The sequence below is a fragment of the Pseudoliparis swirei genome, chromosome 22 (genome assembly GCF_029220125.1).
Source record: "Pseudoliparis swirei isolate HS2019 ecotype Mariana Trench chromosome 22, NWPU_hadal_v1, whole genome shotgun sequence".
NCBI classification, from domain to species: Eukaryota; Metazoa; Chordata; class Actinopteri; order Perciformes; family Liparidae; genus Pseudoliparis; species Pseudoliparis swirei.
This window is the reverse complement of record NC_079409.1, coordinates 14008865-14033641: the sequence shown is the minus strand read 5'-3', so window position 1 is coordinate 14033641 and position 24777 is coordinate 14008865. Positions and strand designations below refer to the sequence as shown.

Sequence of the window (24777 nt, the reverse complement as noted above, 5' to 3'; positions counted from 1 at the left end):
ATTATTCTCATTAATATCTTCCTCAGATCTTTGTCATTGACAGTTTTTTGGTTTGTTTTAGATTATTTTACAGAAAGCTTAAGTAAAGAGGTAAATAAAGAAACACCAAAGTATGGTTTTCATTTTCTACCACATTGTCATTTGCAAGTAGAAATGTTATCATTAAGGGAAGTGGTGTTGCATTCGATGGGCAAGGAATGCACATTTGGACTGCTTCATCTGTCAAAGGAATGTGCACAATGTGAACAAACAGGGAGGATATCAAAACAAGTCCGAGGACATCTCACCACATACTAGTCGCCTAATCAAGCTTTAGTTGATAAATGAAATGTGACCTCTGCTGCCTATTCTCTGTGTACACACTTGGATTTAATTCAAAATTCAGGCACACAATGCTAAAGAGAAGCTTCCAGAACCACAACAACAACAATACAATTACATTGTGATGAAACAGCGGAGCCAAGCAAAGCAGTAGTGAACGAGAACAATCTTTTATTGGTGTTTTTGGAAAAATCTTGACTACATCCAAATGATCAGCACGGAGTGGGCTGGACACCACTGATGCAGCAGGGCAGTTGTAGTTCAATTAGAGTCACTAAAAGATTGATCAATCACATCTGTGAGGATATTAGAGACTACATCCGGTCGGGAGAGCAAACAATCACTGATTGAGGTGATAAAGGCTGAAACAAACCAACAGGGAGCAGATTGATAGCGAGCATCGTCCGTACGCCGCTGGGAACAGAAGAGGTCGTCACAAAGGTAAAGTAGGTCTGCATGAATATCATGTTCAAGTTATTGAGCCACACGTTTGGAAACCACGGTGGCAGTAGTGTCCGCAGTAGAAGTGAGTAATATCTGGAGGTCTGAGACACGATGCAAATAGCAGAGTGAGTGTTTAGGTTTGTTTTCATTTGAATAGTCTTTCTGAGAAACAATGAAGATCAGAGGTGTTTCAAGGTGCAACAGATCACGTTCATCCAAAGAAAGAAAATCATTCAATAGTATAGAACAGCAACAACAAGAGGGATACTCATCATAATCATAACAATAATAATACCAGTAATGGTAACTATTCATCATGGGCATTAAGGGATTTAAAATCACACTCCATCACTAGTCATTCTTCCCCAGGAACATAACATAGTGTGCCATGCTCCGTGTGTAGGTAGTGTGGATACACAGAGATTTCTTTAGATACAGTAAAAAGTAGTAAAAGTAGTAAAAGGAGTAAACTGTAAGGAAGGAGTATTGAAAAAAGCACTAAATAGCAACAAGCTTTGTGGATCAATATATGAAATTTTGGCTTTTATTTCTCCCAGTAATCTGAGAAATTAACACTATTCCACTCAACGGGGGTAGTGAACCCATCTCCTGGAATACATCAAATACACAAAATATTATAGGCCTATCCAATATACAACAACATGTCCCCTGACACCCCCATAACAATGCTAATCAAAGTGTGTTCATAAAGTACAATAAAGTAAAGATGTGCGTTTTACTGGGAAGATTGATTACTATTTTATAATACGATGCAACACTGAGATCTAGCTCCTCTGTGAACCACCGAGGTACAGAGACATGGGGACAACATGTTATGGGAAAAGTTCGCACATTACTGTGCAGGGATTGGCTGTAAGTGAGAGCGGACAGAAATAGAGCAGTTGGATATAGAAACAGAGGAAGAGAAACGTCCCAACAATTCAAAAGAGGATCAAGAGGGAGTAGAGTGACCCGGGGCATCACAACAGGCTTTCACCAGCTTAGGTGAGATAGGACGAGACACCAGAGTAGATTTAAAGCACTCAGCTCGGGATAAAGAGAAATAGAGTCAAAGATAAGAGTATGGACTCGTGAAAGATGTACCAATCACAGAAAGTTAAGCTCAAAGTACAAAGAAATAATATAAGTTAAATTTTTTTTAAAGGAGGATGCTGTTCAATTAAAGCAGAATGCACGAGACTGCTGACACGTGTCTCCTCCCTCCCTTCGTCTCTTGAGCATGCCCATTCCCAGTGACAGAAACATAACAGGAAGAAAATTAAGTGCTTGAATAAAATCCACAAAAATGTTGAACTATACGATTATAGATAATTTTTCTCTCTATATTACAATTGTTACATGCGTCCTCGCCCCTGCTGCTGCATCCTGACTATAATAATCAAGTCGAAAAATACCCATCGATGGCTGACCACCTGTTAAACATCTCCTGACTCATCTATAATAAAAAGATATTTACTATAGCTTTCTCCCGTCTCTATGTAGAAAATATACAAAATTATTCTCCAAATTTTCTCTCCCTCTAATTTTTCTTAAGTATTATAAAAATATACAATTCTACAATAACAAAACTCTTAAAAGTCACATCTTTTCAACTTAAATTATTCTCTCCATCTTTCACTTTTAAGAGTTGACACCTCAACAAAACAAGACACCTGAGCTTCAATACGCAAATCTTCCCCTTGTCTTTTACATTCATCATCATAATCATCATCATCATCATCATCATCATTTTCCTGACCCCATTCTGTCCATCGTGCCACCCCAAGAATTCAGAGTCTTAAATTTAATCCGTCTTATATTCCTCCTCTTTCTGATTTTGCTCCACGTCTTCATCACTGGTCAGCGAGACGGTTCTCGTATTTACTAAGGATGTTGCGACAGCGGCCCAGCTCCTTCCGGATCTCGGCCACTTCCTGTCGGAGTGTGGCGTTCTCTCTCTCCAGGTAGGCGGCACGCACAGATATTTGGTTCTCCTTAAGACGGCGAGCATCTCGGGAACGCTTTGCTGCTTCATTGTTTTTATACCTCCTGGTCCAATACTTCTCATCCTAAGAGAGGACGAACAAATAGAGCACTTTGATTATTAATCTGCCAATTGGATCATTTCCTGTAACTTGTTTGATCAGAATAAATGAATTACTCGGTAGTGGTGCATCAATAGAATAATCAATGAATGGTCAGACATTCTTCTCAAGACACGGGTAGTATTATTGTGCAGCCTAGCTCCAATCTTGTTGGTAATGTGGGTGTTTGGCCATGAATGAGTGTGGGACATGTTCATCCTCAGATGTTGCTCAGAACTGGGTTTTTGGTGATGTTATTTAGATGTTGTCAATTCCTTTGCGTTACTCTTTTGTTATTAACCTGCTTCTTTGATGCTTTTATTTTTTAAAGTGCAAAATATTAGACAAGACCCCTGTATGTGCCTATTTTTTTTATTATTAAGAAATCTATTTTTAAAAATATGTTCAAGTAATTTCTTATGTGATTGATTCAATAATGTCTACCTGAGAATTAGAACTATGACAATTAGCTGTTTTTAATCGACAAAAAAAGATGATCCTAGCTTCTCTAATGTGAGGATTTTGCTTTTCTCTTTGATGTATAATTATAGGTTAATTACGTTTAGGTTTTGGGTTGTTGGTCAGACAAAATAATAATTTCTTCAACACTGAAATGGAAAAGAAAAGAAGTAAAAGAGAATAGAGACCGTTTGGTGCATCTGCATTTATTGATGTGTGTATCCTGCAAATATGGATACTGATTTTATTATTATTGTTCAGTATGTTTTATGATCCATTTTATGTTATTCATGTATTCAATACTTATTTTTAATCTGTTTATAAAAGTGTTTTTTTAATGTTCATTTATTTCCTTGTATGTATGTGTGGGCTGCAGTTCATGTGAAGGGTACTATACAAATACACGTTTTTATTTAATTAATTACTTTTCTCTCAAGGTGTAAACTGGCGGATCTGAACGTGCAGTGAAGTCTTCCGGCTGGACTCACCTTCAAGCCCTCGGGCACCAGGATCTTTCGGGCCTTCTTGATCATCGGCTGTGGCTTGAGCTCCTCTTCACTGAAGGAGTGCCTCCTGGGGTCGTAGTTCGGCTGGTTAGACATATCCATGTCCGAAGAATCCATGTCGTACATGCCGTTCCCGTCTGGACCGCTGTCCGTAGGTGTCAACAGAGGTGGACAGGAGGACGAGGAGGAAGAAGAGGGGGACTCACAGGAGTCGTTCATACTGGTCTGACTCCCTGCAATCAGAGAGAAGCATAACCTGGTTTTACTTACTTTTCGCTGAAATAAATCTCTCCTGAAATCAAGGACATTGTCGAACTTCAACAGATCAGCTGATGACAGCAGTAACGACACATGCAGCAGTACATCACGATGACCACCAGGGGGGAGCAGAGAGCTACTTTCTTCCTGTTATAAACAACAAATAACATTCCTTCGCCCTTAACTTTTCCCAAAGAACTGAAGAGGTTTTTCAAACAGCTTTCACGCACAGTTTGGTTTTCAGGGACACGGCTGTCTTTTGAGAATATTCTGGGGTTTTACTCTGAAAATCAACCCAATTATGTAATATAATACATCTTATTTTTAGCATACAGATAAACAGATATAAAGAAGCTACACGTTGTTGTCGTGAGAGATACTGCCAATGCAAAATATCTTGCTGTTCCATTATGTACTTTTTAATTATTGTATCTTTTGTAGTACTGCACCCTCTGTTAGATCAAAGAATCACTGATATACATTTGATTTATTACACACCAGCAAACTGTCCTAATATAATAAAACCATAAAAGTTGCGATGGTATTGATGTTCCTGGTGATCCTGTGTAGAGTGGAAACCAGTGCTTTGACAAACTGAAACAACCATAACCACAACCACGCAAATTAAATTCCTCCAACTGGTGCATGACATTGATTATTATTCTTAATATGCACTCCTATAGCTCACAGGGGCATGTGTTAACCGAGTCAACTCAAGTTCAACTATTAACACAAACTAAATGTTACATTGTTACATTACTGTTACATTATATGAGCAACACAGACGCTTCAGTCAGCATTGTTCTCTCACACAGCAACGCAGACTTACAAGTGGCCACGGTCTTAACGAAAACCTGTGCACCTTTAATTCCACCATTCTGATAGTTAATGTGTTTATTATATGTAAACAAATAAAAAGGTAACAATCTGGTGAAAATAAACTACATTTACAGGCAGTGTATATGCTGGGGGAAAATAAAACCATTGCCATGTGTCGCAACCTGTTAAACATCTGGAATACAGGAGCAGCTATCACATGACTAATGGCTGTATAATGGCCAGGTATTGTGGGAAGCACCAGGTGTTCCCTCGTGATGTTCCTGTGATCCACAATGACAGCTAAACAAATTAAAGAGTGCTTTCACGGGCACAAAGAAGAAGTCAAGCATGTCCCAGGACACATAATCAGCGGGTCTGAACAGACACTGCATCTTAGAGTGTGGATACTGTCCGGAACAAAGTGCCACAGAGGCCAGAAATGATGCACGTTTTCCTCTGTCCAAACCAGAAGAGTGTAATGGTTTATGCTGCATAAACGCGACAGCAGGAACTAGTCAGAGCAGGCGCCTGGTGTAGTGTTTGGTTGGAATGAAAACCTGTAAACCCTCAGCCCTCCTGTGGTACTGTGGTTGCCTCTCCCAGCTTTTCTGAAAAGCTCTGGAAAGCAGCCTTTACAAAGTTGATTTGGCGCATTCAATTTCCACGTGTTTCAACCTTGAGAGAACAGGTGACTTTTGCTTTTTAGGAATTGGCAAATATGTGACTGCACACAGTTCGGCACTTGTACAAATGCATTCCTGAGGCATACGGCTCCGGGGCTGTTGTGAAGGCCAACAGTAGCTCTACTGCTGCTCGGGTACCTTACATAGTCATAGGTGTTGCTCCGTTCAATATTTATGAAGCAGCTGTTTGTTGGGCACCTTTATGATGCTGCTGATTACAATAAAGTTACAAGCCATCTCAGCCGCATAATAATGAATTAACTTTTAGACCATAATTTCTCCACTTTTTATAAATGATGCTAATTTCACATTCTGTTTTGTAGCTGGACTCTCAAATAGTTTAAAGATTTCAATATAAAAGGGATTGTCGTCCAAATGCACAGGACTTTATCATGCAATATAACTGCAGTATCAGAGTCTATAAACATGTACTTTGTCACTTAAATGTCCTGCGTCAACATCCCATACGGCATACAATTCTCCTCTGGATATCAGTGCACCTAATGTCATTCATCTGTGATCAAATGTCCCCGTTTGAAGTCCAGCAGCAGAGGGAAACTCTTCCTGTTGCTCTGCATGTCCCTCCTCCCGTTGGCTCCTCCCCCTTGTCTACTGGCCCCGCCTCTAGTTCTCTCACTCCAGTACTCACAGCCTCTGCACGTGTACCGACGCGCACATATGGCTGTGGCGTGTGAAGTGGGGAGAGATTTAAAGACACGCAACTCTCTCTCTCTCTCGCTCTCTCTCTCTCGCTCTCTCTCTCTCGCTCTCTCTCTCTCGCTCTCTCTCTCTCGCTCTCTCTCTCTTCCTTAGAACTGTTGTGACCCTGCTGCACATTTATAATGGGCTGGGACGGAATGCTGATTGTGTTGCACACTGCGGTACACAAATCACATGCCGATCTCCACCAAACCTCTTTGTGAGATTGACTCATCAAATAGCTCGAGATTTTCTTTCTTTTATAATCTTCCACCTTTCTTTGTCTCTTTTCTCCACAGCTCCCTCGCCTAACTTTTAGCACTGCACCATACCAACATTGCTAAGCAGCCATTGTACTCTGTTTTCTCTTTCAAGTTGACTTTGCGCGTCGAGCCATGTGACTGTACCTCCTGCCTTCAGTGTGCTCCCCGAGGATAGGAAAGAACTGCGTGGTCACCGATGTGTTTGTTGTAAACGCAGAGTTAAAGTGCTGAATCACAAGCCTGAGGGAACATTATAAGTGCTCCCGTGTAACCTTCATCACATATCAACCGGTATTCACTGTGGGGTGTACTAGTCTCATATCAGGACACAATTTGTCTCTTTCAGCTTCTCATTTTTTTCTCCTTTTTCCGCAATATTGTGGTTTAAAACTGATAAGGAGAAACCTTAAAAAATGAACTGTCCTCAGTCACTTTTTACTCTCCGGTTCAGATAAGAACAAAAGGGTGCATGTAAGTGAACTCACCATGCAAACAGTCATTTCCACCTCCAAGGCTCTGCGGCTGAGCCACCTCCAAACCAATGAGCGATGGGGAAGAAGAGGGAGAAGGTGATGAAGATGAAGAGCCAGGTGGGGATGAGGGCGGTAGGCACTGGGAGCTCTGGTTGGGCACGGCTGACTGGGAGCTCTGGGAGGGGATCTGTGCTGAACTGGAGCTGTTGTTATTATGCGCGTTGCCCATTCCGTTTTCGGTCAGAAACTCCTCCAAGTCCATGTACTGCAGCTGAAAGAGGCCCCCATCCGCAGGCAGGGTGCGATCCCACAAAAGGGGGCCCAAGAACTGGTTAAAACTTCCTCCTGCATTTCCACCACTACCTGCAGCACCACCTCCTCCTCCTCCTCCTCCTCCTCCTCCACTTCCTCCTCCGCCGCCATTACTGTTAGTACTGTTGCCTATTCCACTGCCATTCCTCACGGGGCACACTCCACTGGAGTCCTCATCCACGTCCAGCTTCTCTTTGTCTATAAGAGAGCAGAATCACAAGAACACATTGAAGATTATTAAGAACAACGTTCAGGACACAAGAGACTTCGATCACAGAAAGGTTTTCTGAAGACATTTTAGTCAGTGGATGCTAACATCACCTCAACATACTCGGTTTCGGTTGGCCCGTGTATTCATGAGATTCTCTTCTTCAAAATCTCTCTTTTATCCGATGTCCCACACACAAGTACACACTCGCAGATGGACCAGATGGTAGCCGAATTGCAGCATTAAGTAAGAGCCAAAACCAATTTGTTGTCATAACACATGCATAAGCTCCTGAACAAATCTCACAATACTTGAAGGCACGTTTTGGAAACTGCACAGCATTACAGCTCAACCGAACCCTGTTAGCACTCATTTTAATCTGGATCCTAATTTGAAGGCGCTGCGGGGATTACAATCCAGGTGAATACTCATCAGGGTCATGGAAGAGTCATCGTGAATGCCTGTGTGATGATGCATCACACTTGTGTGTGATGAAAAAAACCAAATGCAATGTTTGTTATATAATAATGTTGCAAATGTGTATTGTAATAACTGCATCAGTGGGTGGAACAGAGGGGTAGGGTGTATTCATGCTCTGTCATTGCACTTATTGAACAGGTGCTTGTGCTGTACATTCAACACAAACAGCACTGTCACATATCAGTTCATCACAGAAGAGAGGGGCTCACCTTTTGCATCGCACGGGGGTTTTAAACGTTGGTCTCCCTTCATGGGGTGCTGCAGGAGGGACTTAAGACCGGCCATAGAGTTGAGTTGCGTCCCTGTGAGGGAGCCTGCAGGTTGGGTACAGCTTCCAAACTGTGGGCCTGTGCCAGCTGGGAGGTCAGGGTTCGGACGCTGGGTGAGCTGCCTGGACATCCTGGGCCAGATGGGGTCGTAGAAAGATAGGCCTGCTGGGGGCACTTGAAGGGGCGTGGCCAATTGACCGGGGAGCCGACCAATAGAACGAGTATGCTGGATCACTGCGTGCGCGCGTGTGTGTGCGTGTGCGTGTGTGTGTGTGCAGGAGGCAGGTGTGGGGGTGGAGAAAGAGAGAGAGAGATAGTTTTGAGAAGAGTCCATGCAGAATAAAGCAACCATTGTAATGTTATTACAAGTATGAGCATATCATTAATGACACAGATCAATCACACTTTGAAAACTTAAATGTGGTTACCTTTCACGTGAGGTTGTGCAGAGTTCCTTATTTCCTTGCAGAAATATTTTCATCGAAATATTCCATTGCAGTTGAATGTTGTTCAAATTATTCAGTGGATCAAGCTGTTATTCTCAGAGGAGCAGTGTGGGCGGGACACTCAGACTATCTGAGAAAGAATACTGTCCATATTCAACATGCAAAAACGCCAAAATGAAAACGGAGCCCGCGGACGGGAAAATGTGACAATTCAAAACTTGTAGGATAATATCCCGAGTTAATCGTCCGGCAATCACAAAGAAGATCCCAAAATAGTTGCAAAGCAGAGCTCCGTCAAAACAACAAAACCGTGTGTACAAAAAAAACACACACACAGCGACGCCAGCAGTGACTGTATTGGTCAGATGACAAGTTGTATTGGTGTTCCTCTGCTCTGCTGTCGCGCTCTGCTGTCCGTCGGGGGGAGGAGGGGGAGGGGGGGAGGGGGTCGTTTCCTCTTTCTCTGTCTGTACTTTTTTTCCGCATCCGGTGGATCCAGTCACGGGCGCACGGGCTTAGGTCTGTATGGGCCGCGCGACTTCCACGTCCGACCGTCCTCTCTCTCTCTCTCTCTCTCAGCTGGAACGGACACGGGCAGTTCACGTGACGTCACACCTCACGGAACAAGCGAGCGAGGCGCGAGGGGGCGGGGCTCGGATTAAACAGATCTCTCAATTCTCTCTTTTTAATGCATGAGACACACCTTCCCTCGTGCCACACCTCGAGCGCAGGAGCTGTTTGTTTTGTCTGACGGGTACCGACCCAGTGGGTTTTCACCACTGTGTTTATGCTTCAGCAATTACGACTTAAAGACGTATTACATTCATTGTGACGACGCGCGCTAAACGCTCTTTAAACTAGTAAAACCTTAACATCACATGCATATTCATGCTCGGGATTACTGGCTCAAGCCTTCGCACATCTCAACCACAGCGGTGGGCTTTCTGTAATAATCAAGTAGTGCAGCATGGCTTTTCCTGTTCCATTGTAATCCACAGAAAACGTGACTGTGCCGTTTTTTCAGGCGAGAGGAACGTTTGGGCACGTTGCCTCCCAGCATACAATAGCTGTTCCAGCTCACGTGTACGTGGCACGCGGAGCCGATGCCTGTGCGCTCGCGGCTCTGCCTCCGATTGGCTGTGGAGACTCGTCGCTCCGCCCACGACGAGCGCCGATTGGACAGAAATAGGTCGAACAAACCTGCCCGCTCGGATTCCCCTCAGTGCATGCCGCTGCCGCGTGAGACCAGTTCCTAACACAAGAAGCGCCAGGGCTGTCTGGTCTACTGTACAGTTGCACAGCACATGCTAAACATCGCACACCACAGGAGCTCACCTTTGGGTGTTGTTTCAGAGGTGGATACTCAGAAGTTGATAAGTAAACAGCCGACAGACTCAAGTCGCCCTGCAGCTCCTCAGAATCCATAGGCCTATGTGGATATTAAATGTAACAGTATGTCTACTGGGGTCCTGGACCCCTCACTCTCCTGTTTTTATTTCTAATAAAACTATCCAACTGACCTTTTGTCCAGCTGTGGTTCTCGGATTGTAGACACCTGGAAACTTAAAACAACAGTGGGCATAAATCATATTTTCTTTGTTGTTAAAAAACTAAATTGTGACTTTTCAGTCATTTTCTAATATTCTAATTACTATTTTTACTTCACGGTCTAACTACGTAAATCCAAAACATGTTGGGTAGTGTTACTCATTGAAGTGTGATTAATCTACCATTCATTTCATAAATAAGTGGCAATATCTATTCTATCCCAGATTTTAAAAAATACCATGAAATCATTGATTTGGAATCACAGAAAGGTCTACAGTAAAACAATAAAATATAATTTCTATTGTTGTAAACTTGTCGTTCACACATACATTTCACCCTGAAACATTCAGTGAGACTACCGAATGATACTCATTGTGTTTACTTGGTAGTTAATCTTGTAGTAAACAGCAGACAGGAGGCACATAATTCACAGTCATACACTCGGCCTCTCCAGTCCACCCCGGTCGGTGCAAAATCCATGTGACTGCCTCACTTATCAACAGGAGGCCATGTATACAGTATAAATGTGTTGCCTACTGCCATCTTGTGGAGCTATGAGTGAGTAGTTGTACACAACCATTTTTAAGTATAATGATGATATACCGTGCATTTTAATTATTAAAAGCAATTCCTTACCCTGGAGAATTCTAGCCAACCCCGTGTACAACATGTAGGACCTTTAATGTAAGTTATTGCTATATCACAATGAACAACTGTGTCTGTTGTGGAATCAGTCAGGTTTCTGGGATCCACTTTCTCACAGGACCGAAAGAGAAAAAGACCCCGCAGAGGATGTACTTCCTTCAACCTGCCTGAGGAGCTGCTGATACAATCCTACGCTGCAACGACGCAGCCAGTTCACTGCACATCCATCACAGTCTGGTTTGGATTAGCCACCCAACAGGACAGTTAGAACTGCAGAGATCATTGGCATCAGACAGCCCTTCATCCAGGATTTAAACTCTCCCAGATACAGGAAAAGGGCAGGAAGCATCACTGCAGACGCCTCACAACCTGTTAACCGCCTCCCTCCTGGTCGGCAGTACACGACACCGAACCAACCAGACACCAGATGCATTTATTCCCACAGCTCGTCCCTCTGATGAACAGTCACATCAGTCAGTCAATAACCCTGGAACACCAAAACATTCACTGCTCCCATTATAGATCCTATTTTTACAGTTTTTAATCCACCAAATATATACACAAATCCTACAAGCTGTTTACAGTATATAAACATGTATCCGTGGACAAACTGTTCAGACCATGTATACGAATCAGTATTTATTGATTTGTATAGTTTACAACTTACCGAACACTTAACCTGTATAAAGTTTTTCGTACATGCTTTTTAAATATATATTTTCATGTACATCTTTACACGCTACTTGTGTACCTATTAGTACCGTCTACCTGTATCTGTACGCTTGGTGGTCGTTGTTCCTAGCTGTTGTCTATTTTTTTGTAGGTTGAGAGCACAACAACTGAGCCATTTTATTGTGTGTATACATACTTGTCCAATGAAGGTGATTCTTATACATCCTGAAAACCATTGAATCCAGTGATGTGGAATTCACACAGGAATAAATGTAATTCTAACACGTCAATACAGCTTTGGTGAGTTTCAACTTACTCATCACTAGCAGTTTCTACCATCTTCTGGATGTTGCAAAATGTAACTTTAAATGACAAATGAAAGGAAAACAAATGATTACACTTAAGGTTTATTCATTGCTGAAATATAATCAACTACTGACTTTTCAGTAAATGTGATAGAAATCTACTAAAACTATCGCTTTTCTTAAGAAGAAAAAAAGGGAAGGCTTGACAGGGGTATGAACATTTCATATGTGAATAAAGTGACAGGATGTATTTTAAACTTGCTTCAGAAAAAAAAGGCTTAACAGTAAGAATATGATTGCAACTCAGCAAAAAGTAAAAAGGTAGACGGGGTTAAGTATAAGATTGGCATGAAGACTGATTGGGTTACACACATAAATACATGGAATATTACATTGGTTTCTATCATGATATATAGGTCCTTGTCTTTAACACACTGTGAAGTACTGTAGAAATAATCACTGCTAAAAAGAGCATACAAATAACATGAGAGAAACATGTGTTACAGTCCACTTGTTTAACCTGTTTTCAATCTCTTGGTATAAAAGCTAAGAATATCTCAAATAAATGAAATAGAGGGAACATACTAAGCAAGGATTTTTGTAAGTTTCTTCATTTTGGCGGGAGAGGGAACCTTGAAATGCTAAATACCAGCAACTTTGACATTTTATCTATACGTGATTCAATCACTAGGGAATATAGAGCAACTGTTAAATCAAGTTTTAACACTACAAACTTCTGGGCATATACTGAATAAACCATCACATACTGTAGGAGTGATTTCACAACCTCAGCTAAAAACTTGACCAGAGAACAAACATGCACTGACAAACTATCAACAAAGGTCTGTGTCCTCATGTCCCTACTCCTAATAAATGCTTTACATTAAAAAGAAAAAGAAAAAAAATCCTCAGAGCCTCTAAGTGAACAACAACAAGACAAAGTACACAGCAGAGACGTTTATCATACAGCAAGAGGTGTAGCAGGGAGTCTAGTGATGGGGCAGAGAACTACATTAGCAGGTCATTTCACCTAAACGTGTCTAGTAACTGCACAGTGTCAGCCAAGCACAGTGTCAATGCACTTAAGGGGTTAATGAACCTATGGAAACAGTCACGTCTTTGAAAACACCTTCCAATATAATCTGGAAGAATTTCTGGTGAAATGTTATAGGATGCTCTACAGTAGTTAACACACTCATTCTAATAGTCAGCAGAGTAGATGTCAACAGAGACATGAGGAAAACTATCCTAAAAGGCAGCATTTGCCTTTTGAAGTCCCTTTTTTTCCTCTCGCCTTCCCACTTTAGAACTGAAATATCCCACTGGGATGCCACTCTCTTTTCAGGTACCGGGACGCTCAGTATCTATACGTTCCCTGTAGGTACGGCGTCTCCTCCGGACCCTCTCGGGTCTGCCTCTCTCCTGGTCTCTTTGAAAGCTTCAGCCTGTTAGCATCTCCTCGCTGCAGTCCTTTAGCCCTGCGGCGGCAGGACACCTTGTGCCTGTAGAGCAAAGTAGCATTCCAGAAGCGAGTGGAGCAGCGTCGGCAGGAGAAAGTCCCTCTGGCACGATGGGAGGCCCGATGGATGAAGGCTGACAAGGCCCTCTGAGACTGCTTCCCACATACACTGCACTTGAGTCGCTCTTGAGAGGTGGAGGCTTTCTGTGGGTGTTTAACGGCCATGTGGACGAGCAGTCCCGCTTTACGGGAAAACACAGAATTGGGGCATATAGGACAGCCAAAACGTTTCCCAGGGACTTTGAGCGAGAGGATCTGCACCTTCACTCCCCCCGTGTTGACAAGCTTATACCCGGCACTATCTGATCCTTCTCCTCGCCTAATTGTCAAGCGAAGAGAGCCTTGTTTTTTATTCAACTGCCTTCTTATTGTACAACTTATCTTTCTCTTCTTTTTGCTTCCATCCAATCTGACTACATTTTGGGAATCCCATTTATTTTCCCTCCAATCTCTCCTGTCGGACTTTTTTTTTTTCTTCTTCTGTCGTCTCATGTCATCGTGAGACAACTGGATGCTGCAGTCAAGGTGTTGGTGGGACTGGGTACCTGACTGATGATGAAGATGATGGTGGGAGATATGATGATGATGATGCAGATGATGATGTTCAGTGGAGAGCAGTTCCGTGAGGGGCTGGAACGGGGCTGTGGTGTGGAGAGTACGGCTACGGGATCCGGCTGGATATATGTGCTCTCCTTTCACCCCGGCTGGGGAATGCGGGTGCTGGGGGGCCATGACTGTAGAGTTTGGAGGCAGAGGCTGCGAGTAAGAGGGAGCATTAGAGGCCGAAGATTGGGCGGCAGCGTCATAAAAGAGAGGAGCGTAAACAGGTGGTGGATGCGGGGGTGGCTGTTGGTGGCTATGAGTGACGACGCTAAGACTCGGCCCTCCATGGACTTCTGTGGATGGAGCCATCTGCAGCAGGGCATTGGTGGCAGCCTCACTCTCTGATGTTGACTGATTGACATCACTCCCACCTCTGTTGTCTCCAGACCCACTGCTGCCTTCTTGCGCATTAGCCGGATCCGTACGGGTCATCCCATGCTGCGATTGCCTATGTCGAGTGAGGCTGTTGGAGTAAGCGAATGCTTTCCCACATACCTCACAGCAAAAGAGCTTTTCACCCCCACCTTCATGAACCGTCTGGTGATGGGCGGTCAGATGGAAATGGTGGCGGAAGGACTTCCAACATATAGCACAGGTGTAGAGTCGAGGCGGAGGTGGCGCCTGTGGGTGGGATGGGGGTGGAGGCTGCGACTGGGGGTTGGGTTCTTGAGGCTTGACGTCTTGAGGGTAAGAGTAATAGGAGGAGGTGCTTGGTGCTTGGTTCTGGCTCCTGTCTTGGGCCACGCTACATTGAGGGTTAGGGTTGAAGCTGTTGAGGTTATCCGCAGCTGGGGTTGTGGGCACCTCTTCAAGCTCCCCTTTCTGGTGCAGTTTACTGTGCCTCCTGAGGCTCTGGGAGTAACCAAACTCTTTCCCACAGATGCTGCATTTGTAATTCTTGGCCCCCGAGTGCACCGTTTGATGTTTGCTGAGGTGAAAGGCCTCCCTAAAATACTTTCCACAAACACTGCAGTGATGGGGCTTCTCTCCAGTATGGATGCGGTCGTGTCTGCGTAGGGTCTCACGACGAGCAAATCCCTTCCCACATACACTGCAGAGGTGAGTGCGTGGCAGGCCACTGGGCCCCATTCTAGGGGTGTATTGCTTACGTTTGGGGGGCTGTCCACCAGTGGCAGGATCTTTCTTAGCTCTGGGTTTGCGGGGACGTTTGGGTTTGGCAGTCGGATTATGTGGGTTGTTGCTCATAGTCTCCTGGCTCCCACCACCTCTGAAATTCTTATCTATACCAGATGTTGATGAAGGTGAGCCCAGAGGACCTAAACCAAGACCACCTAGTAGACCTCCTATGATGTCTCCCCTATCATCCCCTCTATTTCCACTGTTACTAGCTGCTGTTATAGCAGAGATTGCATTATTGACAGAGCTAGTGACATCATCCTCTGAGTCATCCAGTAGAGAAGAAAGGGGCAGGTGGGGCTGTTGCTGCGGATGGTGGTGCTGGTTGTGGCTCTGTGAGTGTGGATGCAGTGTTGGAGCCAGGGGTGCCTTTCTCAGAGCTGGGCCCGCCATCCCACTTCCACAGGGAGAGGCACCAGAGTAGCATGGAGATGGGTTACCTTGAGAACGATGGTCATCATGGTAGCCTGTGTAACGATTCCGAGAGTAGTCAGTGGGGTATTTAGCATCTGTTCTGTCCCTCTCATTTGAATTCCCTCCCCTTCCAGACTGAAACAGACCATCACAACCTAAGCCCGACTTTGGTTCTCTTTCCCCCACAATGATTACACCATCTTCTTCCTCAGTTTTCCCATAAATAACCCCTTTATTGCTCAGATAAGTTCCCCCTCCCCCGATTCTGTCCTCACTATCAGGTCCTGTCTTGCCGCCCCTTTGCTTGGGTCCCCTACCTGGCTTGCCGCAGGTGCCTGAGGCAGCATGGTTGAGTAGAGAGGTGCTCTCGCGGAAGGAACGACCACAAGCGGGACATCGGAATGGCTTTTCCTCATGTATCTTCTCATGGCGTGTCAGTGACTCTCTACGATTAAACGCCCGAGAGCAGGTGGAGCAGCCATATGGGCGGGCTGTAGAGTGTATAACAGCATGTTGTAGGAGGTGCCCTTTTTTCTTAAAGCTTTTGCCACAATCAGGGCAATTAAATATTTTGTCTGGGCTAGGACACGGATTGGTTGGGGGCTGGGGAGTTTCTTGGGTCGAATGAGGAAGGCTCGGGTCAGCCTGTGCTTTAATGTGAATGGGGTTTAGGCCAGTAGAGGAAGAATTGCTAGTACCGGCAGTGGTTGGCTCATGCATGCGCAAATGCCTGCGAAGGCTTGAAAGGTGAGGGAAGCTTTTGCCACACTCTCCACAGCTATAAAGGGGCTCTGAATCAGACTCTGTGTTGTTGGGTTGCATTGAGCCCTGGTTATCAGATTTAGAAAGGTGAGAATCATTAGTAACCAGTACTGAGGCAGCAGTGGAAGAGGGAGCAGAGGAGGAGGAGGAAACTATTGATGAGGATGAAGATGATGACGCAAGCAGGGATGATGGGTCTCCACCCATATTTGACATACCAACCCCACTCCCAATTAAAGCTGGGGGCTGACCATGACTATGCCCTCCACCGTTACTACTAGTAGTGGGATTACCACTGTGGCTGCCGTGGCCATGGCCACTGCTGCTATTACTACTGCTTTCAGATTTTCTCTGTGGCAAATAGCCAGCCATAGCTTTCTTCCTCCTACTGCCACTACCATTACTTCCACCTCCACTACTTTCCCCTTTACCATCATCTTTCGATAAGGATAAATGGAGTGGCAAGGGGAGAGGCAAACCTGCCTCCTGCTGCATCAGAGATGCTAACTGATTTGACGAGAGTACAGGAATGCCCTGGAAATCAAAGCCACCCAGTGATGAGGAATGGGAGCCTGGGTGGAGTGGGTGGTGAGGATGGGAATGAGAGTGAGGATGAGAAAGGGTGTGAGGTGGAGGCTGTTGTTGGTGGGCCAGCTGCTGTGGACCCTGGTGGGACTGGGAGGTGGAGTGGCCATGTGAGTGAGAAGAATGCAAAGCAGGAGGCGGCGCAAGACTAGAACTGGGCTCCCCACCTGCCTGACTTAAACCAAGCCCTAAGTGGTTATGGGTTCCCTGTTGAACAAGAAACTGCTCTAAACTAGCATTAGAAGGCACCCCAGAAAGGAAATACTGATTAGCAGCTAACATGCAACTAAATTGTTGGTGAAGGCTTCGTGCATCAGACTGGGCCCCAACCAACTGGTGTCCCAGTGAGCTGACTGCACTGCTGCTAGAAGGGTTGTTAGAGGTGGCCACAGATGTTGAAGTGGAAGGAGAGGAAGAGGAGGGACCAGATGATGCTTGGGGAACAGAAAGGCCGGGATGCAGAGGAGGGGGTGGAGGTGCTGGTGTTACTAATCCTCCTAATGCCCCAGGACTCACACTACTACTTCCCCCAGCAAAGTGCTCAAAGCGCCCTACACCTGGGTGTAACTGCTCCTGTGCTAGTGCTGCCTCAGACGGGTGGAAAGAGCGCAAGAACTGTGGGTAGCCTGATGAATGGCTTGAGCTGCTGCTGCTCATCTTGCTTGACTTTGACCGAGAGCTCTGAGATGAGGAAGGCTGTTGTTGTAAAGGTGGGGGAGGAGGGGCACTCATCTTGGCAAAAATGGAGGCAGAATCAGAAAAGGCGTTACCTCTTGACCCCTGCAGGGGGCCCAAGCCAAGTCCAGACAGAAGAGCTCCAGAAGACTCAGCCTGCTGCTGCTGCTGCTGCTGGAGTTGATGCTGGTGGAGTTGCACTTGCTGCTGATGCTGAAGTTGTCGATCTAAACCAAGGCCTTTAAATTGGTGGGCCTGATGCCCACTTAACATCTCTATAATGTCCAGATTGTATTTTCCAAATTGGAACATTTCCCACTCACTTGCACATGGGGGTGCACGGGCCAAACCTCCAGCACTAGGAGCGGCAACACTGACTGGTGAAAGACACACTTTACCCTAAGAGTAAAGTTATGCTACTATATTTTCCAGATCTACTTGAATGTCTTAAACCTTAAGTTCTTCTCTCCAGATAGTTTACTTCTGGTGCTGCTACTTCCTGTTGATTATCCACTGCCCACACTCTACTTCCGAAAATGAGTGGGGTGGCCGGGAAGATGAGTTTATGATCAAAGGGTAAACGTGTCTTTAAGACAGGTAGACGACTTCCACCTAAGTTTAAAATAGCTTAGAATAGCTTTTATTGAGAAGCAGTTCAAATGACTTGTTCTTGTTTCCTTTGAGTTACTGCGTTGACATTATCCTTCATCTAAGCAAGATTCCTCATCCGTGTTCAGCCAAGACGATCCTACAGCTGAAAAAAAACAAAATTCAAAAAAGGATGAAAGTCATCGAGGGGGAGAAAACTTTTGAATACAACTTTGCTAATTGTCTTTCGCTAATAGGCCTTCGACCTGTAGAGAGGTGACCCCCATCTATTAAGGTGAATCTATATAGACATCAACTTAAGTCTGCACTGTAACATTTCAAGAGATTTGTCTCCATGACTGACATGAGGTGAAAAGAAAATGTTAAAATGAATTCTGTATTGTAACTGCAGATCACAATACTTGACTGGAGAGAATGATCATGTTAAGTTTCCTAGAACACTTTGACATCAGGTTTAATGTGCCATTTTTCTTCTACACATACATCAAATTTGAGAACACAAATTAGTAATGTTGTTAATTTTCAGTTCTCCCTGGGGTCTTATTCATGCTGTAATTTACCTCCCGACAGTTTCTTATTATTGCGAGGCAATCGGCCCCTCAGTGTAAACGGCCAATGTCCAATCATGGCCGGTTACATTATCTGTTCATGTGAGGTGGGGAAATACAATTTTCAACAATTCAAGTTCTCTCTCTCTCTCTCTCTTGAGAGAGGTCTACTTTGACAAGCACGTCTACATGCTAATAAACATACGCAATCTTTTACGTTTCGTAATAACTTACCATTATTTGGTTCTGCTGGATTGCAGCACAACCAGAATTGTTGCATGAATGCCAATTCTTTTTATCATAAGGTACATCTTTACTAAGGAGGAAAAGGTTACTTTCATCATTCTTACTGTCTACACATGTAGCTCTTCATATTAGGCCTCTGCCATGGAGGTTGGCGTGAAAGGCGGCAGACAAAGCTACCTTGGAGATAGGGACCCAATTTATGACAATATAATACACTGAATTACCTATCACTTTAACCACTGTGTGCTGCAGCGGTTCAGTGATATATCTCACACTTTATTTTGTACAGTATATGTGTCTGTCTCACCAAATGCTATTGAAGAGATACTGAATATTGAGAGGTGTAGCCTTGTTGCAAGAAATGCCACATTAGACAACCGATGCCTTGCGTTTGGTTAGATACATGTGTCTGTGTACATAACTAATTTTGATTTCCCCCCCAATACTTACGCTGGTGCACTCCCTGATACATTGAGCCCTCTGTGCTGTCAAACCTATGCAAATCATGGCTTGTAATTATAACCACGAGGAAGTGGACAGTTTCTCAGGTCTACATTTTGTGCGAACAGAGAATCAAATTCTAGCATTATACTCAAATTTGTTTTGTTTTTTCATTTCCGTTTTAGTTTGTTTATTACCAGATAGTCACAAAGGCATACAAGCATTCAGTACTTTAAGCAACTGTTAGTTTCACTAAAGCCTAAAATCAGTCCACATAATGTCAAAATGCAGTCTACATGAACGTCTTTGGTTTCAGAAATGTTCTGAAAAGTTATATTAGAAGTGGCCAATCACCTTAGTCGTAATGGTTGTTGTGGTGGTGGTGGTGGTGGTGGTGGTGTGGGGGGGCGGGGGGTAACAGTATTTATTCTGTGTTTACCTTAAGGTGACTGGCCTGTTAATATCAAGTTACATCCATTCATATTGCACATTTCCATATTATATATAATTCATCCTGTCTATTGATTCCATTTATATATATGTATGGCACTTAATGATATTAAACTGCCTTTAGTTGGAACTGTACTCACTATGTGCAGTGCCATTAAAGTCGGATTACATCTAACCACAACTAATAACAACGTGATACACCTGTTATGTAATTAAACGGATACACCTAAATCTACTTTTTATAGGAAAAAAAGAGGAGAATAGATCATTTAACTGTTGCGTTATACATTAGTATTTAATAAACGTGATATACAAACCAGATGTGTTGTTATTCTACTTGTGAACAGGTTGAGAGTAACGTTTCACGGGCTCCAATGTGCATCTCGTTTAGCTCACCTCGGAATATCTTACCGTTGCCTGTAATCGATGTGATGAACCTAGTGGGGAGTGCGCTCCCCTGGAAGATGAGGGTGATAATCTAGGGCATTTTTGACTGCCTCTCATTTTAACATAAATCACCGATCCTGTGGAGAAGCAGAGGAAGAAGGGCAGAAAAAGCTCAAATTAACACCAGAATCACACCCGCTGCACAGTGTAAACATGAGCGGCATCTTGCAGGCGCAAGTAATAACGGACGCACTCGCGGAGGCGTCGCGCTTTAGTATTGGCTCACATTGGGAAAGAAAAAAGAAAAACAACATTGGACGCGCATGCATGAGAAACTTGTCGGCTCCCCTTTAGCTTCATATGTTACTCCGACTCGCGGTGTTTATCTGGCGCCACACGCAGCCCAGAGCACCTCCACCACCACCACCTCCACCGCAGCAGCAGCAGCTAACGTTAGCCGTCTTTTCGATCCACTTTATTAAAAGCACACCGACTACCGTAAACATCACGAGGCGACCGTACGCAAACACACGCACGCATATTCCGCTTAATGTGTACCTACGCGTTGAGTCGCGGCGCCCGGTTGCAGATGGATGAGGCCTGTCACGCCTTCTTCTAACTGCCTAGCTAGCTATCGCCCGCGTCCATGTCTGCGTGCTGTGTTCCAGTCGTTAGCCGGAGCCCGTTTCACTGCTGCTGCTGAGCGAGCGAACACTTACACGGTCCCCACAACAAGTCGACGCCGAGCGCAGCCGCCTCCTCGCCGTCGGGTTGTGGTCTTTAGCGTCGACGGGGAACTTTCGCCAAAGATTTCGACGGCCGAGAAAAATTTGGATGGTCGGTGATGATATTTTTTGGGTAAAAGTGAGTGACGTGTGCGCCCTTAACATCGGTCCTTTCCGGCCCTCGTAATATTTCCGGGTAGCAGGAGCGGGGCTCACGGGCGGCTGCCTAGGGCTCGCAGCGGATTCACCGTGTAGTAAAAGGGGAATAATCTTCTACAAACGTGACACCTTCATATAAATAGTTTCATTTCACCTCCACAACCCTCTGCCCGGTTTTATAAAAAGGTACCCAGTCTCAGTAGGAGGTGGAGGACTTTACCCCAGGTTGCATAATGGATGATGTTGTATAGGCCTATTAGGATAATTATGGATTTGGGTTATAACTGATTAATAAATAGCATTAGGTGAATAAAAATAGCACCTGTTGTGCTCTTTTATTCCATCTTTTTCTATTAGTAATTCAATATCTTATTTATTATGTTCATGCACAGGCCACAGCCATTTTTAATTATGCCATAAAAGTAACGTTTCACATCTAAATTAGTTTAATAAAGTTGACGTTAATTATCCTATGTATAATCTCTAGAGAGGTCTAATCTGGTGATGTGATGGTAGGTTTAGAAAACAGATATTCAGGGGCATGAACCAATTGTTGATGGTGTTTATATATTTTATTTTATTTTGTTTAAACAACCAATTTGAGCTAATACATATTTGATTGATATATGTGTAAAGAAAAAGTCCAATGTGTACATGTATGAATAAATAATATACATTCATTTAACACAATTGGGATAATTATTACCAAAGTACACCTTTTTCAGGGCATTTATTATCTTTCTTCCATTTGATTGTTTGTTTGTACAGTTTGTAACTAAATAGCAGTATTTATAAGAAGTGCTTCAGAAAATTAAGAGCTTGTAATTGTATTTTTCTTGAGCATTTCAGTCACATACACATACATAATTCTGAGTGTTCAGAATAATGTTATAACAATGAACAAGTAACATACATTTCTCAGGGCAATTAAGAGAAGAAATAAGTTGTTTTAGACATGTCCTCCTGGTTCTCTCATGTTCCTCTATCCCAAACAGATCTACACAATTGAGACACTTTAAAAGAGATCAGTCTTAAATTAACAAACCCAGATCAATAGGAATTATTAAGAAATATGAATGAAGACAATGCTTTGAGGAGAGTTGTGGGGAACCGAACCTCACGCATATCATCACACACATCTTGGAATTGATTCAGTCATTATAATCACAAATAAGTGAATCATTTCCGTTCTGAGCCTCTCTGATTTAAGGATGAGAGTCATGCCTGTGTTAGGTTAGGATGCTCATGGTGTGCACAGAGTATGTATACGCATACTCTTTTACCCAAGTACATTAAAAGCATTAAAAGTCTTTACTCATGTTTGTAATTTGAATATGAATTAGTCTTTTATATAAAATGTGCTGTTCGTCTTAAACTGTGCATGATTTGTGAACAATGGGGTTTCACTTTACTGAGCAGTTATATAAGGCATTAAAATGAATTGTGTTGGACAGTGTGGGCAGCTTTTCTTTAAAATGAAAAGACATATTGAGTGAAGGCTTCAAACAGGTTTTGTCTCGGAGCCGAGGAGCTACTGAACCTCCTGGTGGTGGAATGTACACACTGCAGTGATTGTACTGCATCAGTGGCAGCCAGTGTCTAAATCAAACATCATATTTTTCATTCCCTTTGTGTACCTCCTCTAAAAAATATTTCTCAGTACGTCTACCCTTTTATTCGAGCCTTCATACATCTCAGTGCAATAAATGTATTCACGGGAGGTTTTAATATGAGCTGCGTCCACCTCACCTCACTCTAAGGATACAGCTGTACTGATGATATAACTACGCACTGGTCTAGAGCTGTGAATTATATGAGGGAAAATGTCGCCTTTTCATTTAATTTAAAAGCACAGTTGCCCACTCCCACTGGCACTGTATAGCCGTAATGTGGCTTATACAATATATCTCACGTCCTGATGGGAGTGTATCATAGAGCCACTCTGTGCTCACTAACCCACTGAAGACTAATGGCTCAGATAGAGACGTTTCTTTTGGTTCGACCCCTTGTAAAACATTCATTTATCTCTGATCAAGTACAGGTCTCACAACCTACACCACTGCTATACTTGAGTACACATTCGAGGTGGTGGTACTGTATTTGAATGTTTCCATTTCGTGCTACTTAATATTTCTACTTCAATGTAAATCACGAGAAACTAACTGCATCTTGGTTAGCTTCAAGATAAAGTCTAAACATAAACGCAACTGTAATAATAATCACATGCAGTGCTTAATCACTACTTTAAATAGCATTTTATACTTTAAGTGCATTTCGCTCATACAACTTATTATTTCACTGCAGGACCTTCACTATTAATCGAATATTATTTTTTTGCAGTTCGCTACATTAACTTAAGTAGAGGATTCCAACTACTTCCTCAAAAAAAATGCAGATGTAAGCTCAATTCTTCCCACTTTAACTAGATTACACATCAACATCACAACCTGAATTGCAAACAATGAACATAGGCGTTCAACTAAAGTCTGATATATTATTAAATTGTAGATATATCTGTGTTTGCAACCAAGCACGAGGGGTCTACTCGATGAGGCGCAATGAGCCTGAATGCTTGTTTCTTCATGAAAAGAGTGTGAAAGGCCAAAGAGTTGAGGAATATATTTAAAATATTCCATATAAAATAAGAGTATCACTGAATGACAGAAAACAGTATCTTGGTTATTATTTTTTATTATAACATTCATAATAATAATAATTCAAGAACATTAATTCGAGAAACTTACACTCTATAATAAATGACAACAACTTTTTTTCCAACAACTTTATTATACAAATTCTTTATGAGTCACGGTCCTATCCAAGGGGCTCAATGCATTGAACAATAACAAAAGGGCTGTTTTGAAATTTATAAGCATGAAAATAAATCCTGGATTTTTCGTTAATGGACACAATCCCTGTCCATACAATTTACTATTAATAATGCTTTACATTTCAGGTGGCCATGAACCATGCTCTCTCTAAATGAATTCATAATGGTAAAAACACACACCATATTCATTCATTTCTTTCGAAGCTTTTTAGCTGACTTGTCTGTCTGTAAATTCTCAGTTCTGAAAAATAAATATCCCCTGTAGTCTTGTAGGAGGCTATGACAATAGAAAGACAACAACATGTTATGAGTTTGGCACTGTACAATTCATTAAATACTAACACATAATTGGTTGAATTCTCAAATTAATGTTGAAGAGATCACTCAAAATATTCTGATTGTACTAGCTATACAAAATACAATACTTTCACAAATTAGATTAACCATTTATAAAATTGATATGAGTTTTGATGGATATGGCTTGTGAGATATTACAGACTTTGCTACAGACCTTTTGCGGCTCTATTAAAAAATTATAATACTACTGTATGTCACTTGTCCTATTTCCCTGAAAAAAGACACTCAAAGCGTTCAGGTTTCCATTAGATCGTTGTTCTCCACCCGATAAACATTCATCCAAAAATACAAACATTATGGCATCATGGGTTTAGTGTGTACAACCCATAATATGTTATTGGGTCGGGCTGCTGCAGTCGAGACAACAGACCGCCTCCGGTCTGGTTTCACAACTTCTGGCCCGTCCCAAACACATCTGCCCCTCGCTGGTTGTTAA

At 43.1% G+C, this 24777-nt stretch overlaps 2 protein-coding genes across 9 annotated transcripts; both read right to left on the bottom strand.

Moving 5' to 3' along the window:
• Nucleotides 1–347: 347 nt before the first annotated feature.
• On the bottom strand, nucleotides 348–9277 carry dbpb (D site albumin promoter binding protein b). The gene is made up of 5 exons (XM_056445002.1): nucleotides 8707–9277; nucleotides 8219–8512; nucleotides 7022–7519; nucleotides 3797–4047; nucleotides 348–2834 (listed from the first exon to the last, which is right to left on the bottom strand). The coding sequence occupies exons 2-5, from the start codon at nucleotides 8406–8408 to the stop codon at nucleotides 2619–2621; spliced, it is 1155 nt and encodes a 384-aa protein (XP_056300977.1). The 5' UTR covers nucleotides 8409–8512; nucleotides 8707–9277; the 3' UTR covers nucleotides 348–2618.
• Nucleotides 9278–11980: 2703 nt separating this feature from the next.
• On the bottom strand, nucleotides 11981–21737 carry si:dkeyp-69b9.6 (zinc finger protein 865). Of its 8 annotated transcripts, none has more exons than XM_056444257.1 (4): nucleotides 20990–21737; nucleotides 20295–20407; nucleotides 18981–19062; nucleotides 11981–18343 (listed from the first exon to the last, which is right to left on the bottom strand). In XM_056444257.1, the coding sequence occupies exon 4, from the start codon at nucleotides 17899–17901 to the stop codon at nucleotides 13252–13254; it is 4650 nt and encodes a 1549-aa protein (XP_056300232.1). In that variant the 5' UTR covers nucleotides 17902–18343; nucleotides 18981–19062; nucleotides 20295–20407; nucleotides 20990–21737; the 3' UTR covers nucleotides 11981–13251. The 8 variants fall into 8 exon arrangements, with proteins under 8 accessions (XP_056300232.1, XP_056300233.1, XP_056300234.1 ...); XM_056444258.1 differs by having other exon boundaries at nucleotides 18981–19057; XM_056444259.1 differs by lacking the exon at nucleotides 18981–19062 and having other exon boundaries at nucleotides 11981–15620; nucleotides 17685–18343; nucleotides 20990–21410.
• Between the last annotated feature and the right edge of the window lie 3040 nt (nucleotides 21738–24777).